Raw genomic sequence first — 22,516 nt, 5'->3', positions numbered from 1 at the left:
GCCTGACTTGGATGGCCACAGTCAGAATTTGAGCTGTTTCTCATGTTCCACGTGGAGCAAATGGCCACATTTGGCCTGGCCTATCCTCAAGTGACTGAGGGTTGCAAGATTTTCCGTGGAAAATTGAAACCTGGGATTTCATCGTGGGTCAGTTACCAGGTCACAGTCGGTGATGTGTTCAGTCAACTGGTAGGTATGCCACTGAGGAGAGAGGCTGTCGTCAGTTTGTAGGGTGTGTGAATGTGTTCCAATAGGGACAGTGGGATTTCAGATAAGTGGGTAATTTTTTTTACCGAGGTGCTGTGTCAATGTGAGTGCTTTGTTAGCTGCCAGCCAAGGTGTTCTGTGAGGGGGATGTTTTTTTCTGTGGACATCAGAAGGTTCAATACATTAGCATAGGAAGCCATCGAGCGGTGTTGGTCTCGACATCCCAGAAATAATTTGTATGACTTCTCAAAGGTGAATAATTACCACATCTGTGGCAGCTCCTGGGCCAGGTTGGACAGACCAGGGAAAGTGAAGCAATGCAGAGTGTGTTGGCTCTGCTGCCCAGATGGTACCTGCCCATTTCCATACGAGATTCACTCTCATCTTGACCTTGCCTCTGGTGTTATGGAGATATTGCTGGCAGCACGGTTACCTGAATGATGCCACAGTATTCTGGGATGGAGACAGCAACCTTCGCATAGTCATAAATTAATGGTCAAGAATGTGATTGAACCCCTGCTTACTGGGCTCCCAGCCCAAGCATTAAAACTCACTGGAAAATGGTTTCAAGGATTGAAACAAGTGGAACAGAAAAATTGTAAAATGACTTGAGGTTAATTTAATGTATGTAAATGATGACCTGAAGAATTATAACAAAGCTGTTGGAGCAGACTACCTACCATCATATAAAGCTACAGAAAAAGAGAAAGAAAGATAATTAAAGCTTAAGGAGAAGCACTGATCACTCTGTGAAGATGCTCAAGGAGCTCAGTTGTGGTAATAAGGTATTAAATGATTCTGCCCCTCTACTGCAGCTTGTCCAAAACTCTATGCCTATATCCTAACAGGCACCAAGTTCTGTCCTATGTTGGACCCTACTACAGCAATGCCATGAATTTAAAAATCTTGGTTTCCAAATCTCACTCTGGCCTTGTCCCTACCTCCCCATCTCTGTAACCTCCTTTAGCCATACAAGGTTCTAACATTTCTGCAGTTCACCAATTCTGACTGCTTGCACATCCCCAAACTCCTTTGCCCCATCAATGGCAGCTGTACCTTTGGCAGCCTACACCCTAAATTCCACAATTCCCCCCCCCAACTCTCTGTATGCCCTGTGTGAGCATTTCTCCACTCCACCTGACGAAGGGACAGCCTGTTCTGAAAGCTAGTGACATTTGCTACCAAATAAACCTGTTGGACTTTAACCTGGTGTTGTTAAACTTCTTACTGTGTTTACCCCAGTCCAACGCCAACATCTCCACATCATGACTAACTACTGCAGTCAGAGTTTAATGTAACTGTACAGGATGTGGTGACTGATGACCTTTGATAGGAGGAACAATCAAATCAATTACTCTTTTACTTGGAAGAGAATGGACATCTTGGAAAGAACATACACGTTTTTTATGGAATTGTGGCGATCTTCTCAAATTTAGTACTCTGAATAGTAACACTGAACCACTAAACCACATTTCATTAACAAATATATACAGGTTTTCTGTTTTTCCTCAGTCTCTATAATATATTCAAACACAAAGGAATTATGTTCTTCCTTTGAGCATGCTATGGTCCCCACTTACAATGTTCAGTCTACAATTTCTCAAACTACATAGAATTTATAGCACCAGATGATCCACAGTCTGCCAAATATATCATCCTCAAAAATTAAATCACAAGTGCCTTTGTATTTGGCCAGATTCAAAGTAATAATGAAAATAAAAAGAAACTTCAAAATAAGAGTTAACGGAACAGAATCTCACTTCCCAGAAATTATCCCAAACATAGAAACTGTATAAAGTAGGTTCACGATACAGAGAAGGAAGAAGTAAAGGTTGACTGTCACATAAATCAACTCTAGAAATAACTGATAGCCAACTCTGGCTGAGATAGTGGTGCAGAGAGAAAAAAAACATTTAGGCTCTGCTGTGATAACTCATAGTTAAAAAGCCTGCCAACACGGTCATTTGGCCAACGTGCTATTTGGTAAGAAATACCTGTGTAACTGCACCTTGGGAAGAGAGAGGAGTTTAGAAGGAGAAGAGGGATAAAAGACTCAGTCCACTTGGAAATGTACAATCCGCAGATCACAATCTTCAGGGAGAAGGATGTCTTAAAAAGACCACAAACCCATACAGCGCAGATAGTAGTTTAAATATGGGACTATACTGAAACATTAATGTTAAACCAAATCATAAGAGAAGGTTTTACTCCTCAACATTCTTATCAAGGCAGCTATTCCTTCTGGGGAGATGGCGATTCAACACCCAAAATGGTTTGACATCAAAAAAAGTTTTTTTTCCATGCACTTTGGATTCTCAAACACTGCACCCTGACTCTTCAAAATATAAATATCTATTAGGAGATTCTGTTTGAATAGAATGCATATTCATTGGATTTCAATTCAGTAGGGAAGTGTTGCAATTGTGTTTTGCAACGCACTGCTTACACAATCATTCAAAATCCACACACAACCTGAATGAAGAAAGCCATCGTATTACAATTTTATCCACCTGAAAATCTGCAGCCCAATCCAATCAACCTCTTTCTTTAAAGCATTCCTAAAACTACCACCTTAATACTGCTACGGAAAAAGTCTAAAACATCTGAAAATGCTGAAATACACAAGTCAGTTGTTGTTTATAAAATGAACAAAAATAGTTAAAGCATTTTGGAGGTGTATGCTTCAGAACAAAAAGATAATCTATCTTTTTTCTATGTAGAATTTTGTTTTGTCACTTCCGAGTGAAAAAAATGACCCGTAATCTCAAAGGGAGAGCTCGCATTCATAAAGTGCCTTTCACAACCTCAACTGCCCCAGTGAAGTACTTTAAGTAATGTAGGAAATTTGTGCATACCAAGATCCCACAAACAATAAGATAAATATTCAGATCATCTGTCTTTTGAGAGGTTGGCTGAGGAATAAAATGTTGGCAGGACAACTACCCAACACTTCTTTAAATCTTGCTAGACTTGGGGACCCAGAACAAGTGTTTCAATCAACAATGCAGACTACTCAGTACGGCACCGTAAGTGGAAGGTTACATTTTATGCTAAGATCTACAGTGTGAGTCTTGAACCACTGTAAGCAAAGTGAAGAGTACTACATGTCTGCTCAGAGAAGCTATCTACAGCCACGAGGTGGTGCTCTTCCCAGAGATTATTTCAGTAATTGTTCTGCTGAATCTTCAATTAATGTTTGCTGTGAAGACTGAAGCACAGTTAGCAGATTTTGTTTTTAGGTTTTGCTAAGGAGTCAGTGTCCCCCAGTCCAATTTTCTCCAAGGTGATGAACACGCTGGGGCAAATGGTTGGTATTGACATATAGAACTGGTCCAAGCATGAGCAAGTCATTCAAGTCATAGGTGCAAAGGGAAAAAAGGGACCTCGTCCCAGTCTTCAGCCAACATCTATACACGCACACTTCAGTCAGAGTCAGTGCACCGTGATCCGAAATGGGTAGGTTTTCTTTATTTTCAGGGATGGAAGCAAAACTCCCAGGCTTTTTAAAAAAAAATGAAAAGTAGATCCCTCAGTATAGACTATTACCTTTCAGTCAAAACTTAAAAAACACAAATTGTAAACTGAATAAAGACAAACACCAATGTTTCTTACTACTATGGAAATTATCTACAAAAAAGTGTTTTAAAAAATCAGATACTTTAGATACCAGTTCACAGCAATTAATACGCAATTGATTTCTTCAAGAGAGCAAAGTGAAGATTTGGAAAATGACTGAGAAGCTACTTGGCTATTAACACTATTCACACCAGCCATGCTCACCTTCCCATCGTGCACTGAAAAATGTATTACAACATGCTCAGATTAACTTCAACAACTTTTTAAATTATGGATTCTACAGTGCAAGCCAGAATTACTACATCATTAAAATTAGTTTTATATAGCAACCCATGTTTTACCCCAACATATATTGAGCATTTCATATTTTGTGGAGAGCTAAGAAATCAATTTATTCTCATGGGGAAGTGCAGCAGACAATGCAACGAGCAGCTCCTATTTACCATTGGATATATGTTCCATGTTCAAATCTGGTGACTGGAACACTGTACTTCATTCATTGTAATGACTTTGATTTGATTTATTATTGTCACATGTATTAGCATACAGTGAAAAGTATTGTTTCTTGTGCGCTATACAGACAAAGCATATCGTTCATAGAGAAGGAAAGGAGAGAGTGCAGAATGTAGTGTTATAGTCACAGCTAGGGTATAGAGAAAGATCAACTTAATATGAGTTAGGTCCATTCAAAAAAGTGTGATGGCAGCAGGGAAGAAACTGTTTTTGAGTCAGTTGGTATGTGTCCTCAGACTTTTGTATCTTTTTCTCGACCGAGGAAGGCGGAAGAGTGTATGAGGCCATTGTGTCTGAATGGCTGGACACTTAAATGGCATGGTGGAAATTACAATACAAAATTATTACCTCCACATGAGGTGTAGTTCCAATTCCATATGCCGGCTATGTTTTAAATAACTTTCTGTGTCTCAAAGCTTACATCTAAACTATTCTTTAGGAGGAGAAGTAACATTACAAGATCCAAATAACATCAGAGGACCCCAATTATTAGCTTACTATTCTGAAAGTATACTTTCAGAAACAAAAGCATCTTTTGCTAACTATTGCAGTTAGGATTTAATGTAACTGGACAGCATGTGGTGAGTGATGACCTTTGATAGGAGGAACAATCAAATCAGTTACTCTTTTACTTGGAAGAGAATGGGTGTCCTGGAAAGAACCTGCACGTTGTGTATGGGATTGTGGAGATTTTCTCAACTTTAGTAGTCTATCTGCAGAGTAACACTGAACCATTAGGCAAGATTTCACTAACAAGGTCTATACAGGTTTTCTGTCTTTGCTCAGTCTCTAATATATTCAGACATGTAAAGGAATTACATTTTTCATACATAAACTGAGACCATAGCGTGTTCAATATTCAGTCTACAATTTCTCAATTCACATAGGATCAGGATCTCAGCGAGTGTTATGGGAACACATTAAGGCAGCATTTCTACAAATAGATAGTTGAAAAGAGGCAAATTAAAATAACCACAAGACAAGTACAGATTTTGAAAACAGAAAGTATATTCACCCTCACAGTTCATTAGAAATCTGGTGAAGACCTTCATGGTAAAGAGCTCCTCCTGGTAGTGTTTAAAATGCTCAAGGTACATGTTCATTATTTAAAACTATGTCAAAACAGTAAAGTTTTTAAAGTGTATTTACTGTCACAAGTAGGCTTACATTAACAATGCAGTGAAGTTACTGTGAAAATCCCTTAGCTACAACACTCCGGCGCCTGTTCGGGTACACCGAGGGAGAATTTAGTATGGCCAATGCAGCTAACCAGCATGTCTTTTGGACTGTGGGAGGAAACTGGAGCACCCGGAGAAATACGCGCAGACACAGGGAGATGCACATACAGTGGCCTAAGCCGGGAATTGAACCTGGGTCCTTGATGCTATGAGGCAGCAGTGGTAACCACTGTGCCACCATGCCGTCCAATTTCTTTGAAGTGGGAAATGCAGCTGATTTAATTTGGTAGTGAGGCCGGAAGATTTATATCTAACCATGCTATCTAAATCAGGATGTGGAGATCTAAATCAGGTACATGGCAAAAACAAGTCAATTTAAAAAGGAAAAGAAACTTGCATCCTTTTAAAAAAACACCTTCTGTAACCTTAAGACCATCCCAGGCACTTCTCAACCGATAAGTACTTCCGAAGTATAGTCACTGTTATAATGTAGATAAACATAGCAGCCAATTTACACATAGCAAGGTCCCACAAACAGCAGTGAGGTGTCAGGACACCAGTAGAACACTTCTGTTCCACTCTGAATCACACACCATTCCCCCACCCCTCAAGATAGGGTCATGCACAAAACCTTTCAGAGACACTTTCTAAACTGTGGAACCCCAGTGCCACACTGCTGCAGAGTGCGGTGGTGGAATTTTCAAAATTTCTTTTGGAATATGGTGGCAAAGGGGGCAGATTTTGTGTCTCTCCATCTATGATTAATTAAATAGAGGAAGGTATATTAAATTTTATGGACCCGAAAGTGACAGCAATATGAAAATACGAAAGATTCCATTCAAAGACATATGTGAGGGCACTGGAATCTGAGAAAGGGGAAAACGATATTTATGGAAAGATGTGTAGCTGAAATGAGGGGATGGCTGTGGGTGGGGAAAATGTCCCAAATCCAGAATTGTGCTGGGAGAAGAAAGCGCAAAAGTTGTGAATGTAAAATAGCTAGTCTTTGCTTTCAGAAAGATTCATTATTTCATTTAGATTTCCACATAAGTGTTTGAGGAACTGTGTGATATGCGTTGATTAAAAAATGACAGCAGTTCTTTGTCTTGGGTAGTATTACTGGATTTTTGTGGAGTTGTTGCCAAGAAGGAGGTTTACTCATGTGTTCTGACCAAGTGAGTTTTTTTAGGGGCTGTTCTGCAAGACTGTTTTAACTGTGTATCTTTAATCTTAAATCTGTTTCTTGTAAATAAATCTTATAAATTTAAAATCTTAAGGATGTTACTGAGTTCTATAAATTATAGAATCAACAGTGCAGAAGGACGCCATTCGGTCCATTGAGCCTGCACCGACAACAATCCCACCCAGGTCCCATCACCATAACCCCACAAATTTACCCTCCTAATCCTCCTGACACTAAGGGGCAATATATCTTGGCCAATCAACCTAACCTGCACATCTTTGGATTGTGGGAGGAAACCCACACAGATACAGCGAGAACGTGCAAACTCCACACAGACAGTCATATGAGGCCGGAATTGAACCCGGGTCCCTGGTGCTGTGAGGCAGAGTGCGAACCACTGTGCCACCCTATGCTTTTGGGGTCTGTAGTATTTCCCCCTGGTTTCCAAAATACAAAAAGAAGTTGGATTAACAAGACAGGTTTCCCTTTGGGATCTGGCTTGTTCAGCAAATAACATCTGCTGTGGTCATAATAAAGAAGGGTAGCACAGTGCCAAGCACCACTGCCTCACAGTGCCAGGGACCTTGGTTCAATCCCAGCCTCACGACTTGGCTGTATGGAGTTTGCACGTTCTCCACTCAGTGGGTCAAATGGCCTCCTTCTGCACTGTAGGGATTCTAAGAAAATAGAAAAACTATTCATTTGAAATACTGAATACTAGAGAAATATTGAATACTTTTCTCGTGCTTTTCTATAACTGTAGACTACACTTTTAAAAGTACTTAATTGGCTGTAAACTGCTTTGGGACATCCAGAAGTTGTGAAAAGGTGCAATATGTATGCAACCTTGTTCTCTTTTCCTGGTGTCGGTGATTGCTCTTATTGCCTCAATCTAGAACAGTGGTCCCCAGCCAGTGTGCTGGTTGTGGCCCCACTTGGAGGGCCTCAAGTGTGCTGTGAAAAAAAGATTCAAAATGATTTTTAAAATGCATGTAATTAAACTAAAACTAACCCTCGTCTCAAGCTCTGTGGTCAGCATCTCCAAGTCCCAACTCAGGCGTCCCGCGCATGCGACAGCTGGAAAGAGCCGCAGGTGCATGTTTAGATGTTTTACGTTGGTCAGACCCATGCGCATAACCAACGGAACTGGGAGCTGAAGACAAAGGCCCCATGCTCCAGTACAAAAAGCAAAAACTCAAAAACAGTACAAACACCCTGGGAGAAGTAAGAGGCAGGGAGGGCTAAAAAAAAAAATGGCTGTTCTGAAAAATCACAATATTGAAATCGTGGCAATAACTTGGCTAATGCCGAGGAATTAGATTAGCATTATGCTGACACTTCGGTCCTTCAGCTTTCTCCTCTTCTTAAAAAAAATTATTTTGTTGCTTTTTCTACATACTTTAGTTTTCTACCCGAGGTAATGGTACTCAAAATACTACGACAAAGGCAAAATACTGCAGATGCTGAAAATCTGACAAGAAATAATAGAGCTGGGGGGGGGGAAATGCAGATAATCAAGGCAGCATCGGAGAAAAACAGTCATATTCATGCAGATGACCATTTCAAAATATTAAATGTATGAGCTGAATAAATCAAAGTTCCTTTTATACAGTTTACATTTCTATTGTATTTACATTTTTCCAAGTCAATGGTCCAAGTTTTGCAATAGCTAGAACTGAAGCCATCAGTGCTCATTATGGTGGAAGTCAGATTTTTGGCATCCACACATGCACAGTAAAACACAGAAACTTGCATTTCCCGATTAGAACATAGGACATAGAAAAACTACAGCACAAACAGGCCCTTCGGCCCACAAGTTGTGCCGAACACATCCCTACCTTCTAGACCTACCTATAACCCTCCATCCTATTAAGCTCCATGTACTCATCCAGGAGTCTCTTAAAAGACCCTATTGAGTTCGCCTGCACCACCACTGACAGCAGCCGATTCCACTCGCCCACCACCCTCTGTGTGAAAAACCTACCCCTAACATCTCCCCTGTACCTACCCCCCAGCACCTTAAACCTGTGTCCTCTCGTAGCAGACATTTTCACCCTGGGAAAAAAGGGTTAAAAAACTCCAGATTTTTCATCTGCATCGCCTTTCCGATAGCGAATACAGACTGACCATCAATCACCCCCAAAAAAATATTTAATGAGAGGTCAGTTCAAAGAAAATAGGAGATGCGCCTCAAAAATATTTTTATGGTATAAAAGGTGTACCATGACATACAAGAAGGTTGGGAACCACTGATCTAGAAGATTACAAAGGCATTCAAAGATAAAAATATTTAAACAAGTTTGCTTGGTTAAAGCTTTATCACTCACATGCTGTACTACATTTATGGTGGACACAGAACTATAAAGACTACCTCTGGGAAGATCAATTGCATGGCAGCCATGTATTTTGTGCGCACGTTCCGCTAATAGTTCAGTCAGCTTATCCAGCAAGTAGCAAAACTATTCAGAGAAGGTGGTTCCAAATTTCGCCTTCTCTGTGCTAAAAGAATGTAGAAATATTACACTTAGTTTCGACATCTTTACTCTAGCCCTGGCTAGAGAGAGGGGAGGGAATAGAAATTAGGGTTATCACTCCTGATTGCTATCCAACAGATCCAGTTAGAATTGTACATATATTGGCATTACCAGAGAAAAGAAACAAATAATCTTCCTGCTTTTGGCAATAATTTCTCAATTCTCACAGTCTTAATTCACATGAAAGAAAAAGTGCCAGAGGTTTGTGGAACTGAACCCAATAATGCCCTCAAGAGCTTTAGGCAGACTGGCACAAAATAAAACAGACCCAGGAAAGAAGAGGACTCATTTGCAAAACTTCTCTGGTACGAACATGAGATGTTACACAAATTTATGATGAGTGCAAAAGCGAAAGTTCCCAGAATACAGTCAAATGTGTGTGAAACAAATTGCCCAATTATAGCGAAATGAGAAGCAGGCCACATAGACGTACAAGAGATATTCCAGCCATTGCAATAATATCTCCCTCGTCCTTCCTTTCCACACAATCCTCCCCCACCACCTTCCCCCAACCCACCTCAAGCCCAAACAAAAGCCCTCCCATTCTGACGAAGCATTGTGCCATTCAATAAGAGCAGTTGGCACATCACCACATTCTCCACTCATACACAACAGAAGTGGACATATATATAAAATACATACACACACACATACAGTCAAGCGGAAGGCAACTGAACACTGTAAACTAGTTAAAAGCCTGAGAAGAAACAGTTGTCTTTGTCTCATTAGTGAGGCTCTCTGAACTTCCTGCACAGATTGTAATCAGTGTTCTTACTCACTGAAGGCTGATGGTCCGGTCCCTGTTGGCTTCAATTTCTCAGATAAGGTCAAATAAACTAAAGCTCTTCATTGATTTGGAAACTGTTAAGTAGAACAGATAGGTATATTCCTCACTTTGTACAGTATATATCAATCCAGCACACGGGGAACAGCAGCAAATTTCACAATGGAAACTAGTGCAGCACAACAGGAGTTAGGTTTCTAAATAATTAAAATCTAGAGTTTGGGAGCGGTGGTCCTCTCCTCACAGGGAGTTTGCATTCGTAATCACGACAAAAATAGAGTAATATTTCTGTTGAAAAGCTCATTCCTCATCTCACAAAACTTATTGCATTATTCATATTAGTTGAAAAACTCCGAAGTTAATGTCCAAATATTTGGGAAGCCCTGGCTTCTATTTTCTTTAAGACAAACTAGGTTGCTAGATAGCCAAGATTCAGAGATACTACTCAATTGTGGCAGAAAGTGCATTAAGCAAGAACCAATAAAGGGAAAATCACCACAAACTTTAAAAAAGATTTATAGGACAGCTATTAAAAAAATGGCCAAATTGGGCTGAAGAAAGCCAGAACCAAAGAACACTTGTTGCTGTCATAAAGTTTTTCATTTTATGGATGAGAGTAGCAAGCACAGCACTGACGAGTGTTTCATGCTTCACTTCACACAAGAGGTCAAATGCCCTCTAATAATACAGGCTGCTTTCAGAAACTTAAGGAGCATGCCTAGCTTTAAACAATTAAACGATAATGCAGTTTTCCAACAAAAAAAAGTAGTTATATAGTTTTAACTATTAAAAACTGAACAAATTAGCCCTACCTTAGGCCAGACCCCGTAGTACACAACTACACTCAAGACATTATTATGGGGGGGGGGGGGGGGGGGGGGGCTGCGTTTGAAGAGAAAACATAAAAAACTTCACTTCATTGTTTTTTTTCTTATTCTTTTATCTAGATCCTAGAATTTCAAGAATGTAATCTCCAAGCATCCTGTAATCCAATAAATGTTGGGAATGCACCAAGCTCAGCAGGGAATTGAGATCCAACTGTTGCCAAATGGTATTAAGACAAAAAGAAAGCATTAACTGATTCCAACAGGGCAATGTAAAGATAAGGGCAGCATTATACTTAGTCAACTCACAGAACAATTAAAAAGATGTTCAAATTAACAGTTGAAATACCCTTTCAATAGCATAAACCTGCATCTAAAATGCAAACAAAATACCCTCAAGAAAAGAAGTTACCTGAGTAATTGAGAATGGCGGGGCAGGACACAAATATATGGGCACACATAAACCAGATTACACAAACTTTCAAAGAAACAAACTAGATAACTTAACACATTTGATACAGAAGCAGTAATTGCTTAAGTGATTTAAATAAACCAGCGGTCAAAAATTGTACAATTACCATCCATACAATAATATTTTTAGAAGCACTTCATGACTGAAAAAGTTAACTTTAATCAGGATGCAGCAAGCTTTCAGGCAAAGTATTAAGATGTCTAAATCCCTGACAGGAGAAAAATGTTATATTTCATTCTTGAAAGTGGCAACATTTCCCATTTGGAACAACAGAAAGCCTTACTCCAAATTTCCATTTATAATCCATACTATTTTGCACCAGAATACTTGACTAATAATAACATTTGACTTTAACCTCCTGGCTAAAACACAAAGATATAAATTCACCTTCCCTAAATATCACAGCCATCTTGGGTGAATAAACTACAGAACTTACCCAAGACTTTTTTTCTTTTAAAAACGCAACAGTTCTACTTGAGACTTTATATAATTAGTATGCAACATTCCCGAAGGAAAACTGACTAAACGTCACCTTGGGTAAACACAAGAAATGCAACACATTTAGCTCCAATGCTTGCATTTCAAACACACTACCCCTTTTTCATTTTGTAGTCTAAATTCTATCCATAATACAGTACGAAGAAAATGCTGTCCTTACCAAGAGCAAAAACAGAATTTAAAGTAAAATTAATATGCTACTCACCAAACCAATTTTTAGCAATAAACAACAATTTTTTAAAAAATTAAGATTAAAATGTTGTGGAAATATACTGGCAAATAGCACGTCCAATCTCTGTAAACAGAGACTGATCACCTGCTGGGGGCAGAATGCTGAAATCTCTCTGATAAACATCTGTTTTACTGGTGTGCTGCTTACACAATGACTGCAACTAGAAGGATTAACACAGGAGGGCACCCAAGTCAAGCAAACAGTGCAAAAAAAGTGTTCACAGGTAACATACTGATATGGTCATAAAACTAAAAATTACAAATTTTCCAGCTTTTCCTTAACATCCACTGTTTGATATTTGGTTGGGGCACATTGTTAAATCACTGACTGGCCTTTCACCCTGGAACAAAATCCAACTACAACTGATCGGATCAAAGTCTTCTCTGTCTACAAGGTGACAACGTGAAATAAACTTGGACAGTCTCAATCTGGTTCCCAGTGGCATGGGTCTACAGCATAAAACTACCCCAAACTGACAGTCTCACTCATGAGGATATAGGATGGCAGTTCCGAAAACAAGAGTTCTTCTTGTGTTGAAGTGTATTGTTGCAAGTAAGGGCAGCTGTATGCAACTTGGGTGTGCCTGATGCAGCTATCAAGTGCCTTAAATTGGAGAGACTTCCATTCTCCCACAATAACTATAAAAACTTTAACCGGGCGGGCGGGGGAGGAGAAGAGGAGAGAGAGAGAGAGAGGAGGAGGAGGAGGAGGCGGAGAAGAGAAAACAGAAATGGTGCGATCTTGCATTTGAAAAGTCACTGACATTCAGGGACTCAAATTGTTTGTGTAAAAAGATGCACACAGTGCAAATACCAGCAGGGATACCAAGTTATATAAAGAGTCTCAGGATACATTGGGTAACATACAAAGTAGACACTTCTAAAATATCATCCAAGTCACTCAAGTCAAAATTGCAGATATCACCATCAGGCTAAAACCATTAGACTGTCTAGTTAGTCAGGGCAGAGGTAAAAATGGAGGCAATGAGTGAGGAAAACAGAATTCTTCCAAAATCAAATATCCATTGCACTTTATTCACAGTATTCCCATGCAAACAATGCATTACAAATTGCATACCAATGGTCACGTGTAACACTTGAACTCAAGGTGTACAAAGTGTGAACTCATTTCATATTAGGGTTGCAACAAGAAATGTTCCACAAATGAGATAAGAATTCAACAACAGCTTGCATATAGTGCCTTTAACGGTCTCAAAGTGCTGCCTGAGGGAATTATCAAAACAATATTTGATAGCAGAGCAAACCACATAATGGGATATCAGAGGTGACCAAAAGCTTGGAGCAAAGATCAAGTTTTAAAGGAGTGTCTTAAAAGGAGAGAAGCAGAGATATGTGGAGATTCAAGGAGGGACTTCCAGAAATTAGAGTCAAAATAAGTAAGGCCCAGCACCTATGGTGGAGTAACTTAAATGAAAAAATAAGTGGGGATTTGAAAAGTTCAGAATCGTAGGAACAGAGAACTCTTGGCTGCGGGATAATATGGGGGGGGGGGGGGGGGGGGGGGCGGCGGGTGAGGGGGGGGGAGTGTTGCAAAGAAATATACATGTGGCCACAAAGGGATTTGAATGTTAGCATTACATTTTAAAAATTGAGTTGCTGCCAGAAAGGGTGTCCTTGTTCATCAGGTGAAAAGGACTTGGCGTGAGTTAGGATGCAAGTAGAGTTTTGGATGAGCCCAAATTTGTGGAGGATTGGGAGTTCAAGTTTCACAACATGTATAAAAGCAAATTACTGCGGATGCTGCAGAGCTCTTTTCTCTCCTTACAGATGCTGCCAGACCTGCTGAGATTTTCCAGCATTTTCTGTTTTGGTTTCACAACATGTAGTTTAAATTGATTTATTTCCTCAATTTGCTTACCTCCTTTTTGGTGCATCAACTAGCTGTGCAGGGTTTCACAGCTGCCTCCAGCACCTCATCCAAGTAATAATTCTTCATGCATTACTATCACAGTGAGAGTCACAAAGCTATGTGGCCAACAGATGAGCAGATTTTTAAAAATACTGCCAAATCCAATCAGGTTTTATCCACATTTCCAGTAGAATGAGTGAACGGTGGGTGATAAGATGTTATAATCCCCTCTCTAGCACCAAAACCAATTGTAGCACCCCTAGTTACCAAGCAGGGATAGCAGCGCTGACCAAAAAAGAAAATCAAGCTGGAGATCTCCTGTCTGCATGCTGAAATGCAACATGGTACTGAAGCTGCTTCTACACTGTCAGCTTGTTCTCTGATGGCATGGGCCTCACACAGCCAACAGCATACGCAAAGTGGCATGGGCCTCACACAGCCAACAGCATACGCAAAGTGGCATGGGCCTCACACAGCCAACAGCATACGCAAAGTGGCATGGGCCTCACACAGCCAGCAGCATACGCAAAGTAAATTTATTAAGTTGCCAAAGCTGGCAGCAGAGAAACAACCTTTCCAGCAGCCAGCTTCAGCAAACCAAACAGGTTTACTGGAGGGGGGGGGGGGGTTGCTACTGTTGTGCAAGGATAGCACTTAACCCAATGTAAATGCAGCTCAATTCATTAGGGGAGTGGACAGGAGTGGTTTGATTGGAATCAAATTTTCATGCAGTTACTGGTGTGATAGCCTGTAAGCAGTTTCGCCAAATAATCAAAATACCTGGACAATAGAGCCCATATTTAGTGCAAGAAAAAAAAATCAAGACAACCAAAAGACTATATTTTCAGCATTCGGAGTTAATGATGAAAAAGAAGTGGCATTGTAACTCAGTAGTGTGCAGGGAAGCTAATACAGACCAGAAGGGTTAAAAATGTTTTCAGTATTGAATTTATTCATTTACATTTTTAAAAAATATCTGTAAGGTAGTTTGGATGCCTTACTTTTTAAGGATCTCAAGTTAAGTCATTCACAATTATCTGCATCAGTACTTCAAATTAAAGACTAAAAACTAATTCATTAATTAGCTACAATTAAAAATTTGCTGATGATATGAAAATTACCAGCACTTCTTATGACTCAAGTGACTTGATAGTTGCTAAAACAACTTTAAAAGGGCCTAGAAAAATAAAGCCTCCAAAAAGAGAACTGAAAACAATGAACCCCTGTGCATTTCCAAATCTTCCAGAGCAAAAGTACTCGACAGAAAGATTAACACAGAGACTAAAATTGTACGCTCCTAGCAAGCACCTCCAATAAGCTTTAGTTGGTAAACAGGCTATGCCAAGTCATGCTTAACACTACCGTGGTGTTAACAGTAAACTAAACAACGCAAAACCCTGCTGCCAAGGTCAATTGCTTGGGAGCCCTAATTGTTAGCTTGACATCAACTTGCCACCCAGCAGGCCCAAGAAGGCAAAGGTTACATCAGCAGTTTCATGAAGACGTTTGGTGCTCATGTAGAAATCTGCTATACAGTATGACATTAAAAAAATGTACACATACAGAATAAGACTTGCCTACTCTTTTTTTGTAAAAACAGAATACAGGCCCATCAAGCCAACAGACACCATCATTGTTCAGCTCATAAATAGCGGATGATTAGAATTAATATGCAATGTGGACAGATTTCAGAGTTTGCGAGGAGAGCTAAAATTAAAATCCAAACTAAATAGATACCCTTTGAAATAAAATCTCACAGATGCTCATTTGGGAATTGCCAGTTGTAACAATTTATAGGCTCGGCATAACCCAATTAGTTTTATGGACCATTTCAAACTTATTCACTGGTGGAGATCTATGCGGCGATGTGGTGCTGGATTAATTTACACAGGAAGCTATTGGGATTGGTTCAAGGGGTCAGCGATATTTCTATTCTACACATCCAAAATTACATTAATCTGGACAAGCATGCTCAACCACAGCAATATTAGGTGCTGTACCAATCCACATTACTTTTCTACTGAATAACACACTTTCCCGATATCCATGTAGACTGAATAACCTGGGATATTTTAACTTGAACATTCTTTTTCAGCTTTCAAAGTATATTCTATTAACAAAAAAAGACTTTGAAATACAAAATTTCCAAAAAAGCATTATTAATAGGAACTTGTGAAAAAAATGAAGCAATTCACAGTACTCAGATTAAAGTTTTTAAAAGAGCAATTTTGTCCAATGTTGGTTTACTTGAAATCCTCCAATGCTGCAGACTGCAATATTTTGGGCAGAACTGGTGAAACACACACAGAAAGGCAAAGAAAAAGGATGCATCCCTGACAGGAATGGCACTCCTAGGATTAAAATTTCAACTTGGAATAAAAACTGGAAATGGGGGTAAACAAACATTCATTCTTGGGAGACATTTCCTGCCAGTTACAGCCAGGAATGAAAGCAGAGGAAGAAAATACAAGTCTTCCAGCAAATGAGTTGGGTCAATTTGTTTTTAAATAGAGTTTGGTGTGAAGTTTCAGGATGACAATTTTCTCCCCCCACCATAGAGGAATATCCTTTATCTATTCCATCGAACTATTAAAAAGGTTAGTGACAAAGGCAGCTACAATTTACGGTGGTTTTTGTACACAACTGTTTAGATTCAAGGCAAAACAATGCTAAACTCAAGATAAAACACACTCCCTTTAGTTCGTTACTGCCATTGGAAGTTCCACAACCCCATAATCTTTTAGAAAAACATTTAAGTTTCACATTTCCAAGCATCTCTTTACTACATCGCAGCTGGCTAGATCCAAAACAATGCAAGGCTGATGTAGCACAGTCTACAATTACTGTGGTTTTAGAATACTGCTTCCAAGATAAATCACTCTTTACTGCCACTTGTAACATAATTGCTGAAGAAGAATAACATCCAGTAACTTCACCGTTGGCAATAACTGAGTTTTTGAAATCCAGTTCAACTTTAGATTTTTGTTTTCCTGCTGCCCTCTCTAAAAAGGAAGGGTGAACACTACTTTGGAAGTCAGTCCATGTGGTAAATAAGTATTTGTCGAACTGGAATAGGCTCTGAAGTTTAAAAAATGGATATGTATAAAGCAAAATTGTTGGGCTCTTCACATCTTCCAATAAGGTAAACTATCTGATGGGAAATATTGCCAACTATTTTTTGCCAGCGCAAGTTTCTGATTAAGATATGATTATTACTCAATTAATTTAGTATTTGTATCCATTGGAGCTTGCTATCAACCTGAACATTGGTTGTGTATTGCATCTTGCATCTAATCACACTGCAGCTTTGCACAGCCCTTTACCTTTCATAATTACTTATTAGTTTGAAGACTTGCACTATTCATTTGAAGCATATTTTGCTCTTTCCACCACCTTGTCTACAGTTCTTGTTTTAAAATTTTAAAAATCCTTCATTTTGGTGTAGCCAAAGCTAAAACTGCATATCTTAAAATACACATGAAAGAGTTAGTAAGTTATGACATACCCTCTGTGACATGATTTATCTAATTCTACATATTGTTACCTCTTTTGTCACTCTGGAGTAGTTAATTGCCCTCCAGGTAAGGGAACAGATATATTGCAAACAGCATTGTTTTCTAGGGTGGAACTTTAAATTGTTGCTTTATACACATCATTCTGAGAAACCATGCAATATATTCAGGGACAAATCAGAAGCAAAACGACCACCAAGAAACACCTCTGCAAATACAGTGAAGTTTCAATGAGTAAGTCAGAGGACTTTAGAACTTTGTCTTTTGATAATTCATTTCCTTAAAGGAAGCAAAAACAAGCCATGCTCACTACATACCCAAATAGGAATCAACCTGGCAAAAAGAAAATGGTTTGGGTGATGAGGTCGCAATATTTTATGACTGTCTTTCGATAGCTTCCCAAAAACAAAACTCCCACTCTCATCATGCACACAAAAAACTAACGGATCCTAAATGCATTCATATTAAGTGACTAAGAATCTGTTTTTAAAATGCCAGTTTAACAGAAGATTGGGGAGAGTTTAAGATATACAACAGATAACCGAGTAAAAAATTAATTTGCGACAACAAATATAGCTAGTACGCAAATTATTTCCCCCTCCATATGGTATCCAATAGATTAGTCTCAGCTATATTACAAACATAGTTCTCTGAGCTCCCTGGGCAACACTGTAAAATATTTGAATCATTTCCACTTGAATCCGTTTGTTCCAGCAAGCACAATATTGACAGTGACAAATAATCCACCAAGGTTTCCGGAATATCCTGAGTGTCTATTCATTTGATGATTATATTATCTTTTTATTAAATTGTATGAAATTGCACCATTGGGTCTGGAGGTAGCTGGACAAGGCCATTTCTAATTTCCAGTTGATGAGCCACTGTTATAATAACTGCAGTTTAGGAGAATTCTCTAGTCCACAGAGCAGTATCTGGTACCTTTGATAACCTGGTGGACAGCCAGAAGGACAAAGTCCCATAGCAATTTGCAGCCAGTGAAATAATTACTGTTTCAATGTGGGAAACAAGTCACATTTCATAGATTGTTCATTCAAATTTACCAGTATTCTCATTTTTACATTTTAAATAGAGAATTATCCAAAAAAATGAAACGTCATGAAATATTATAACCTCATCACTCTAGAAGCTTCTTCCCCTCCCCCAATGTAGAGTAAAGTGACTCTAAAGAATCTGGGCATACCAGCATGGAGACTTCCCAAAAGGAAAAATGTTGCACGCTAAACAATATCCCTTTTTTAAAAAACTGGGTTTCAGGTAGTGTTTTTTTAAAAATCTTGTTTGTACTGCCATGTCCATCTCATTGATGCACATTCTTCCTGGACGGGACAATGATCGTGCTTCATCACAAAGTTAATGTAAGGGTCATGTTTAACATGTTTTTTGTATTGCTTTACAACGTACAATTGTGCCAACCTCCAGTAAGTGCATTTTTGTCTTGTTATTGTATTTTAATGCTGCGTGTAAATACACCAAACCAGTCCAGCTCAAATTGATATTCATCCCATTTACACCAAATATTTACTTCGAAGTTGAGTCAAAATTGATTCAATTTATCATACAAACCATGCATGTCTTAAATAACAAATGGGGTTCTAGATTAAAACTGGCTCAAGATTCATCAAGAGTGATGCCAAAACACAGAGCAATTTAAAATCAACTTGCTCCAACATAGCTCCAGGATAACCTCTTAACAATTCAACATACAATACAATATGTCATGCCTCAGATCTCATCTTTCAATGAAAAGTGTATCAAGACAGGCAAGCTTTTTTAAAGATCTATTGTTTTGCATTGACTACCCACTTTTTGAAGTTAGTTGTGAAAACATTTGAATGAAATCGGCATGTAAAAGTAGCAATATAGTTTTTAGAGGGAACAGTTGTGCCTAATTTGCAAGATTTTGGGCTTATTGTTAAACCTGACTATTTGGTCAAAATTATGAACATGGCAGGAGTGTTTGTTGTCACTGCAGTCTAAATGTGACAGCTTTCATTATAACAAAGTTGCAGCAAGTATCAATAGAGATCAGAGGGAAAGAAACATTTTTTACCAATGTATCATCCTAAAATAAGCCTCTCCATTTAATTTAAATTTAACCAAGATAGTCTCAGATAGAATTGCTTGATGAAACAAAATAAACTGATGAAATCATGCGCAAAACTAATAAGATGCACGAGTGAGGGGAGTGCTAAACAGAATAAATAAGATTAAAGGGCTGATTACTTAAACCACAGTTTCAACAATATAAGGGTCTCTCTGACTCAACATGATCCCCCTTCCCTCAAGTATCCTGTACATTAATGCTGCTCACTCCATACAGCATACTCATGAAGCTGGCATGCAGATGAGCTTCTTTGTGACAAGTGGATACCCAGGGTTTCACAAGCTTTTGTGCCATGTGTTAGTACATATACAGGCACTGCCATTCCATCCCCCACTTGCACTCAAGGTATAAAGCACTGAAGTAGAAGTTACAGAATGATTCTTCAGAGCACATTAACATTCAAAATGGTTCTTTGAGGATTTGCCACTGCAAACAATGGGTGGGACGTAAGACAGTTAAGCACTTGGACAATAACAAATGTTGGGGGGGGGGGGGGGGGGGTGGAGAAGAGTTCTACCACCAGCATAATTGTTGTGCAAGTAACTCTGTTTAATTTAATTTTACAAGCAAATGACAAAAAGTGTGTTGGTGAGTCTGGCCATCCATGCTTCTCGCACACAACTGCAATTAACTGCAATACTAATGGGTTCCAGCTGTATTACATTAGAGAGATATAAATAAACCCCTTCCAGAGGGGGTAAATGCAGCAAACGTTTCAATAACTGATAAAATAAGTTTGTCGGGGGAAGAAATGCCCAGTGCAAAAAGATCTTTTGGGGGACGAAAAAAACAGTGTGCACAACATGACTGCCATTAAAGATAATTAATGTCAAACGTGGCTAAGATATTTTAATGTCCAGATACCTACGATCGCAAAAAGTACCACCACGTGCTCCAATTAGATCCCAAACGATCATTCATGATGCAGCGAACTTTTAAAACAATATGTGGTTACAATTTTGTAAATACCAATTTAAAAGCAGATTTGATCAAAATTGGATGCATCAGTGATAAAACGGCACAACACCCTTTTAAAAAAAACACCAAGGCGAAGAGATGCAAAACAGCACGGTTGTGTGCCTTTTTGAAACAATCTTTGATATTGTAACCCAGCCCGATCTCACACCGATACACTTCAGAGTGGCTTGCTGCGGAGTACTGTACAAGTCTTAAAAAACAAGGTCTTACTGTCTCTCGCGAATTAAAGTTTGAATATCCCACCATGTGAATCCAGATGATTGGCATCAGTGGATTGAAGGTATCCCAGGTCTCATTTATTTTTTAAAAAGGTAACATTTAACCTGAATCTCCCCCTTTTTTGCAACACAACTGCAACTTTCTGTGACATTTTTTTAAAATAGAACAAATGCGTCCATTGAGTGGCTGTAGGAAGTCGGAAATCAAAGATGGCTGTAGGTCATGGCTCGGAGTCCAGGGTGATCGCGATCTCGCCCTATCCTCAACACACACACACAAAAAACCCCTACCACCACCTTTGAAATGAAAAGCAATCACCAGCTTTTTAAGTACCGGAAAGGATCAGAAGCAATAAGTTCCTCACAAAAGTTAGTCAAAAAATATTAATCTGAGAGAAAAAAAGTGTAAATAATTTAAAAAACGTTTATTGCAAACGAATCCGAATAGTACAAACATGATAAGCGTCAACCTTCCCTTTAAACAAGTTGCAACATCAACTGGTAGCGAGCTGCATGGGGAAAAAAAACGCACTCCGCTTGATAGAGTCACAAAATAATCGGGGGACAGGTACAAAAAAAAGGAAGAAAATGAAATATATGCAACAGAAATTGTGACAAGACAAGATAGGATCTTCTTTGTGTTACATGTTGTAACTATTTATACCTACCTCGATCAATAGGAGTGAGTCACGCTAAGCGTGTGTGCACCAGACCCGTCCCATAATCTGGAGTCAAACATTCCCCCCCCTTAAAAAATGATACTTTTTTTTAATACAGTAAATCTAGATGGGAGAATTTTTTAAAAATTGTTTTTACATAGGATTGCCAGGGCAACAGCAGCCAGATCTGGCTCTTTTTTGGGAGATTTTTTTTCCCTGGGAGGGATTTGCAGTCGGTCAGCGGTCAGAGCCCGGGTCTTGCTCCCTACGGCCATGGCAAGGACACAAGCACTGGTCATTTAAAAAAAACTCTTCCTTTTCTCTCTCTCTCTATTTTTCCTCATCCCAACCTTTTGAGAGGAATTGAGAAGAAGAACTTTTCTTTATTTTCCCTCAATTTCATCACACCGCCCCCCCCCCTCCCAAAAAAGAGAAACTATTCCGATCTTTTGATATTTTCATATCTGATAACCAGTTCAAGAGAGAAGAGAGTCGAACCGGACACGTACTCCTGAGAGAGAAAAAAGAGGGGGGGGGGGGGGAAAAAAGTCCCCCCTCCCCTTATAATCTGTTGATCAATCGAATAAGGGATGAATTTGGAAAGATTTTTCTCTCAGATTTTTATTTGCCCCCTCACCTCACAAAAATGCATCTTACCGTTTCCAACTATGAGCTGCTCATCCGAGTTGATGTGCTGGGGTTTCGCCTGCTTGCGACGCGACATGGTAGATGCATCAGTAACAAATAAAAGAAGGGGAAAAAAAAATTCAAACAAATTCTTGGAGTTGCCAAATTACTCCATTAAGTGGAGTGCGCATGTGTCATGGTAATTATGATTATCAATAATGCATTGCGATTTATCATAGGCTCCTGACAGCTGATTGGCTTGGGTCCAAATGCTCTCAGATTATTCAAATGAATGGGCAGTGCGCGCCCCCCTGCCTGGTGCGCGCCCCCTGCCTGATGCGCGCCCCCTTCCCCTCCCTCCCGCGCGCACCAGGGCCACTGCACACTGGGGACTGTAGTCCTGGATTCCCCACAGCTGACCACTGCCCACCCACCCCCCTCTCTCTCTCTCTCCCTGCAATTGTCTCCCTTATCACCCAGAAGTTACTACTGTTTGCAACAACACCAGCCCTCCCCTGTTGCATTTT

The 22,516-nt window shown here is 39.4% G+C and overlaps 1 protein-coding gene across 3 annotated transcripts in view; it reads right to left on the bottom strand.

Moving 5' to 3' along the window:
* Nucleotides 1-22,153, bottom strand: part of sall4 (spalt-like transcription factor 4) — a 40,786-nt gene extending 18,633 nt beyond the window's left edge. Inside the window, exon 1 of one of the 3 annotated variants that reach the window (XM_078236442.1) lies at nt 22,020-22,153. In XM_078236442.1, the coding sequence (XP_078092568.1) occupies nt 22,020-22,086 (67 nt within the window). In that variant the 5' untranslated portion in view covers nt 22,087-22,153. Of the gene's footprint in view, nt 1-11,974; nt 12,092-13,879; nt 14,278-22,019 lie in introns of those variants that run through there. The other 2 variants (XM_078236443.1, XM_078236444.1) reach the window with 2 other exon arrangements.
* Nucleotides 22,154-22,516: the final 363 nt, after the last annotated feature.

Source organism: Mustelus asterias, chromosome 20 (genome assembly GCF_964213995.1).
Source record: "Mustelus asterias chromosome 20, sMusAst1.hap1.1, whole genome shotgun sequence".
NCBI classification, from domain to species: domain Eukaryota; kingdom Metazoa; phylum Chordata; class Chondrichthyes; order Carcharhiniformes; family Triakidae; genus Mustelus; species Mustelus asterias.
The sequence above is the reverse complement of the archived record's forward strand: the minus strand, read 5'-3'. Positions and strand labels throughout refer to the sequence as shown.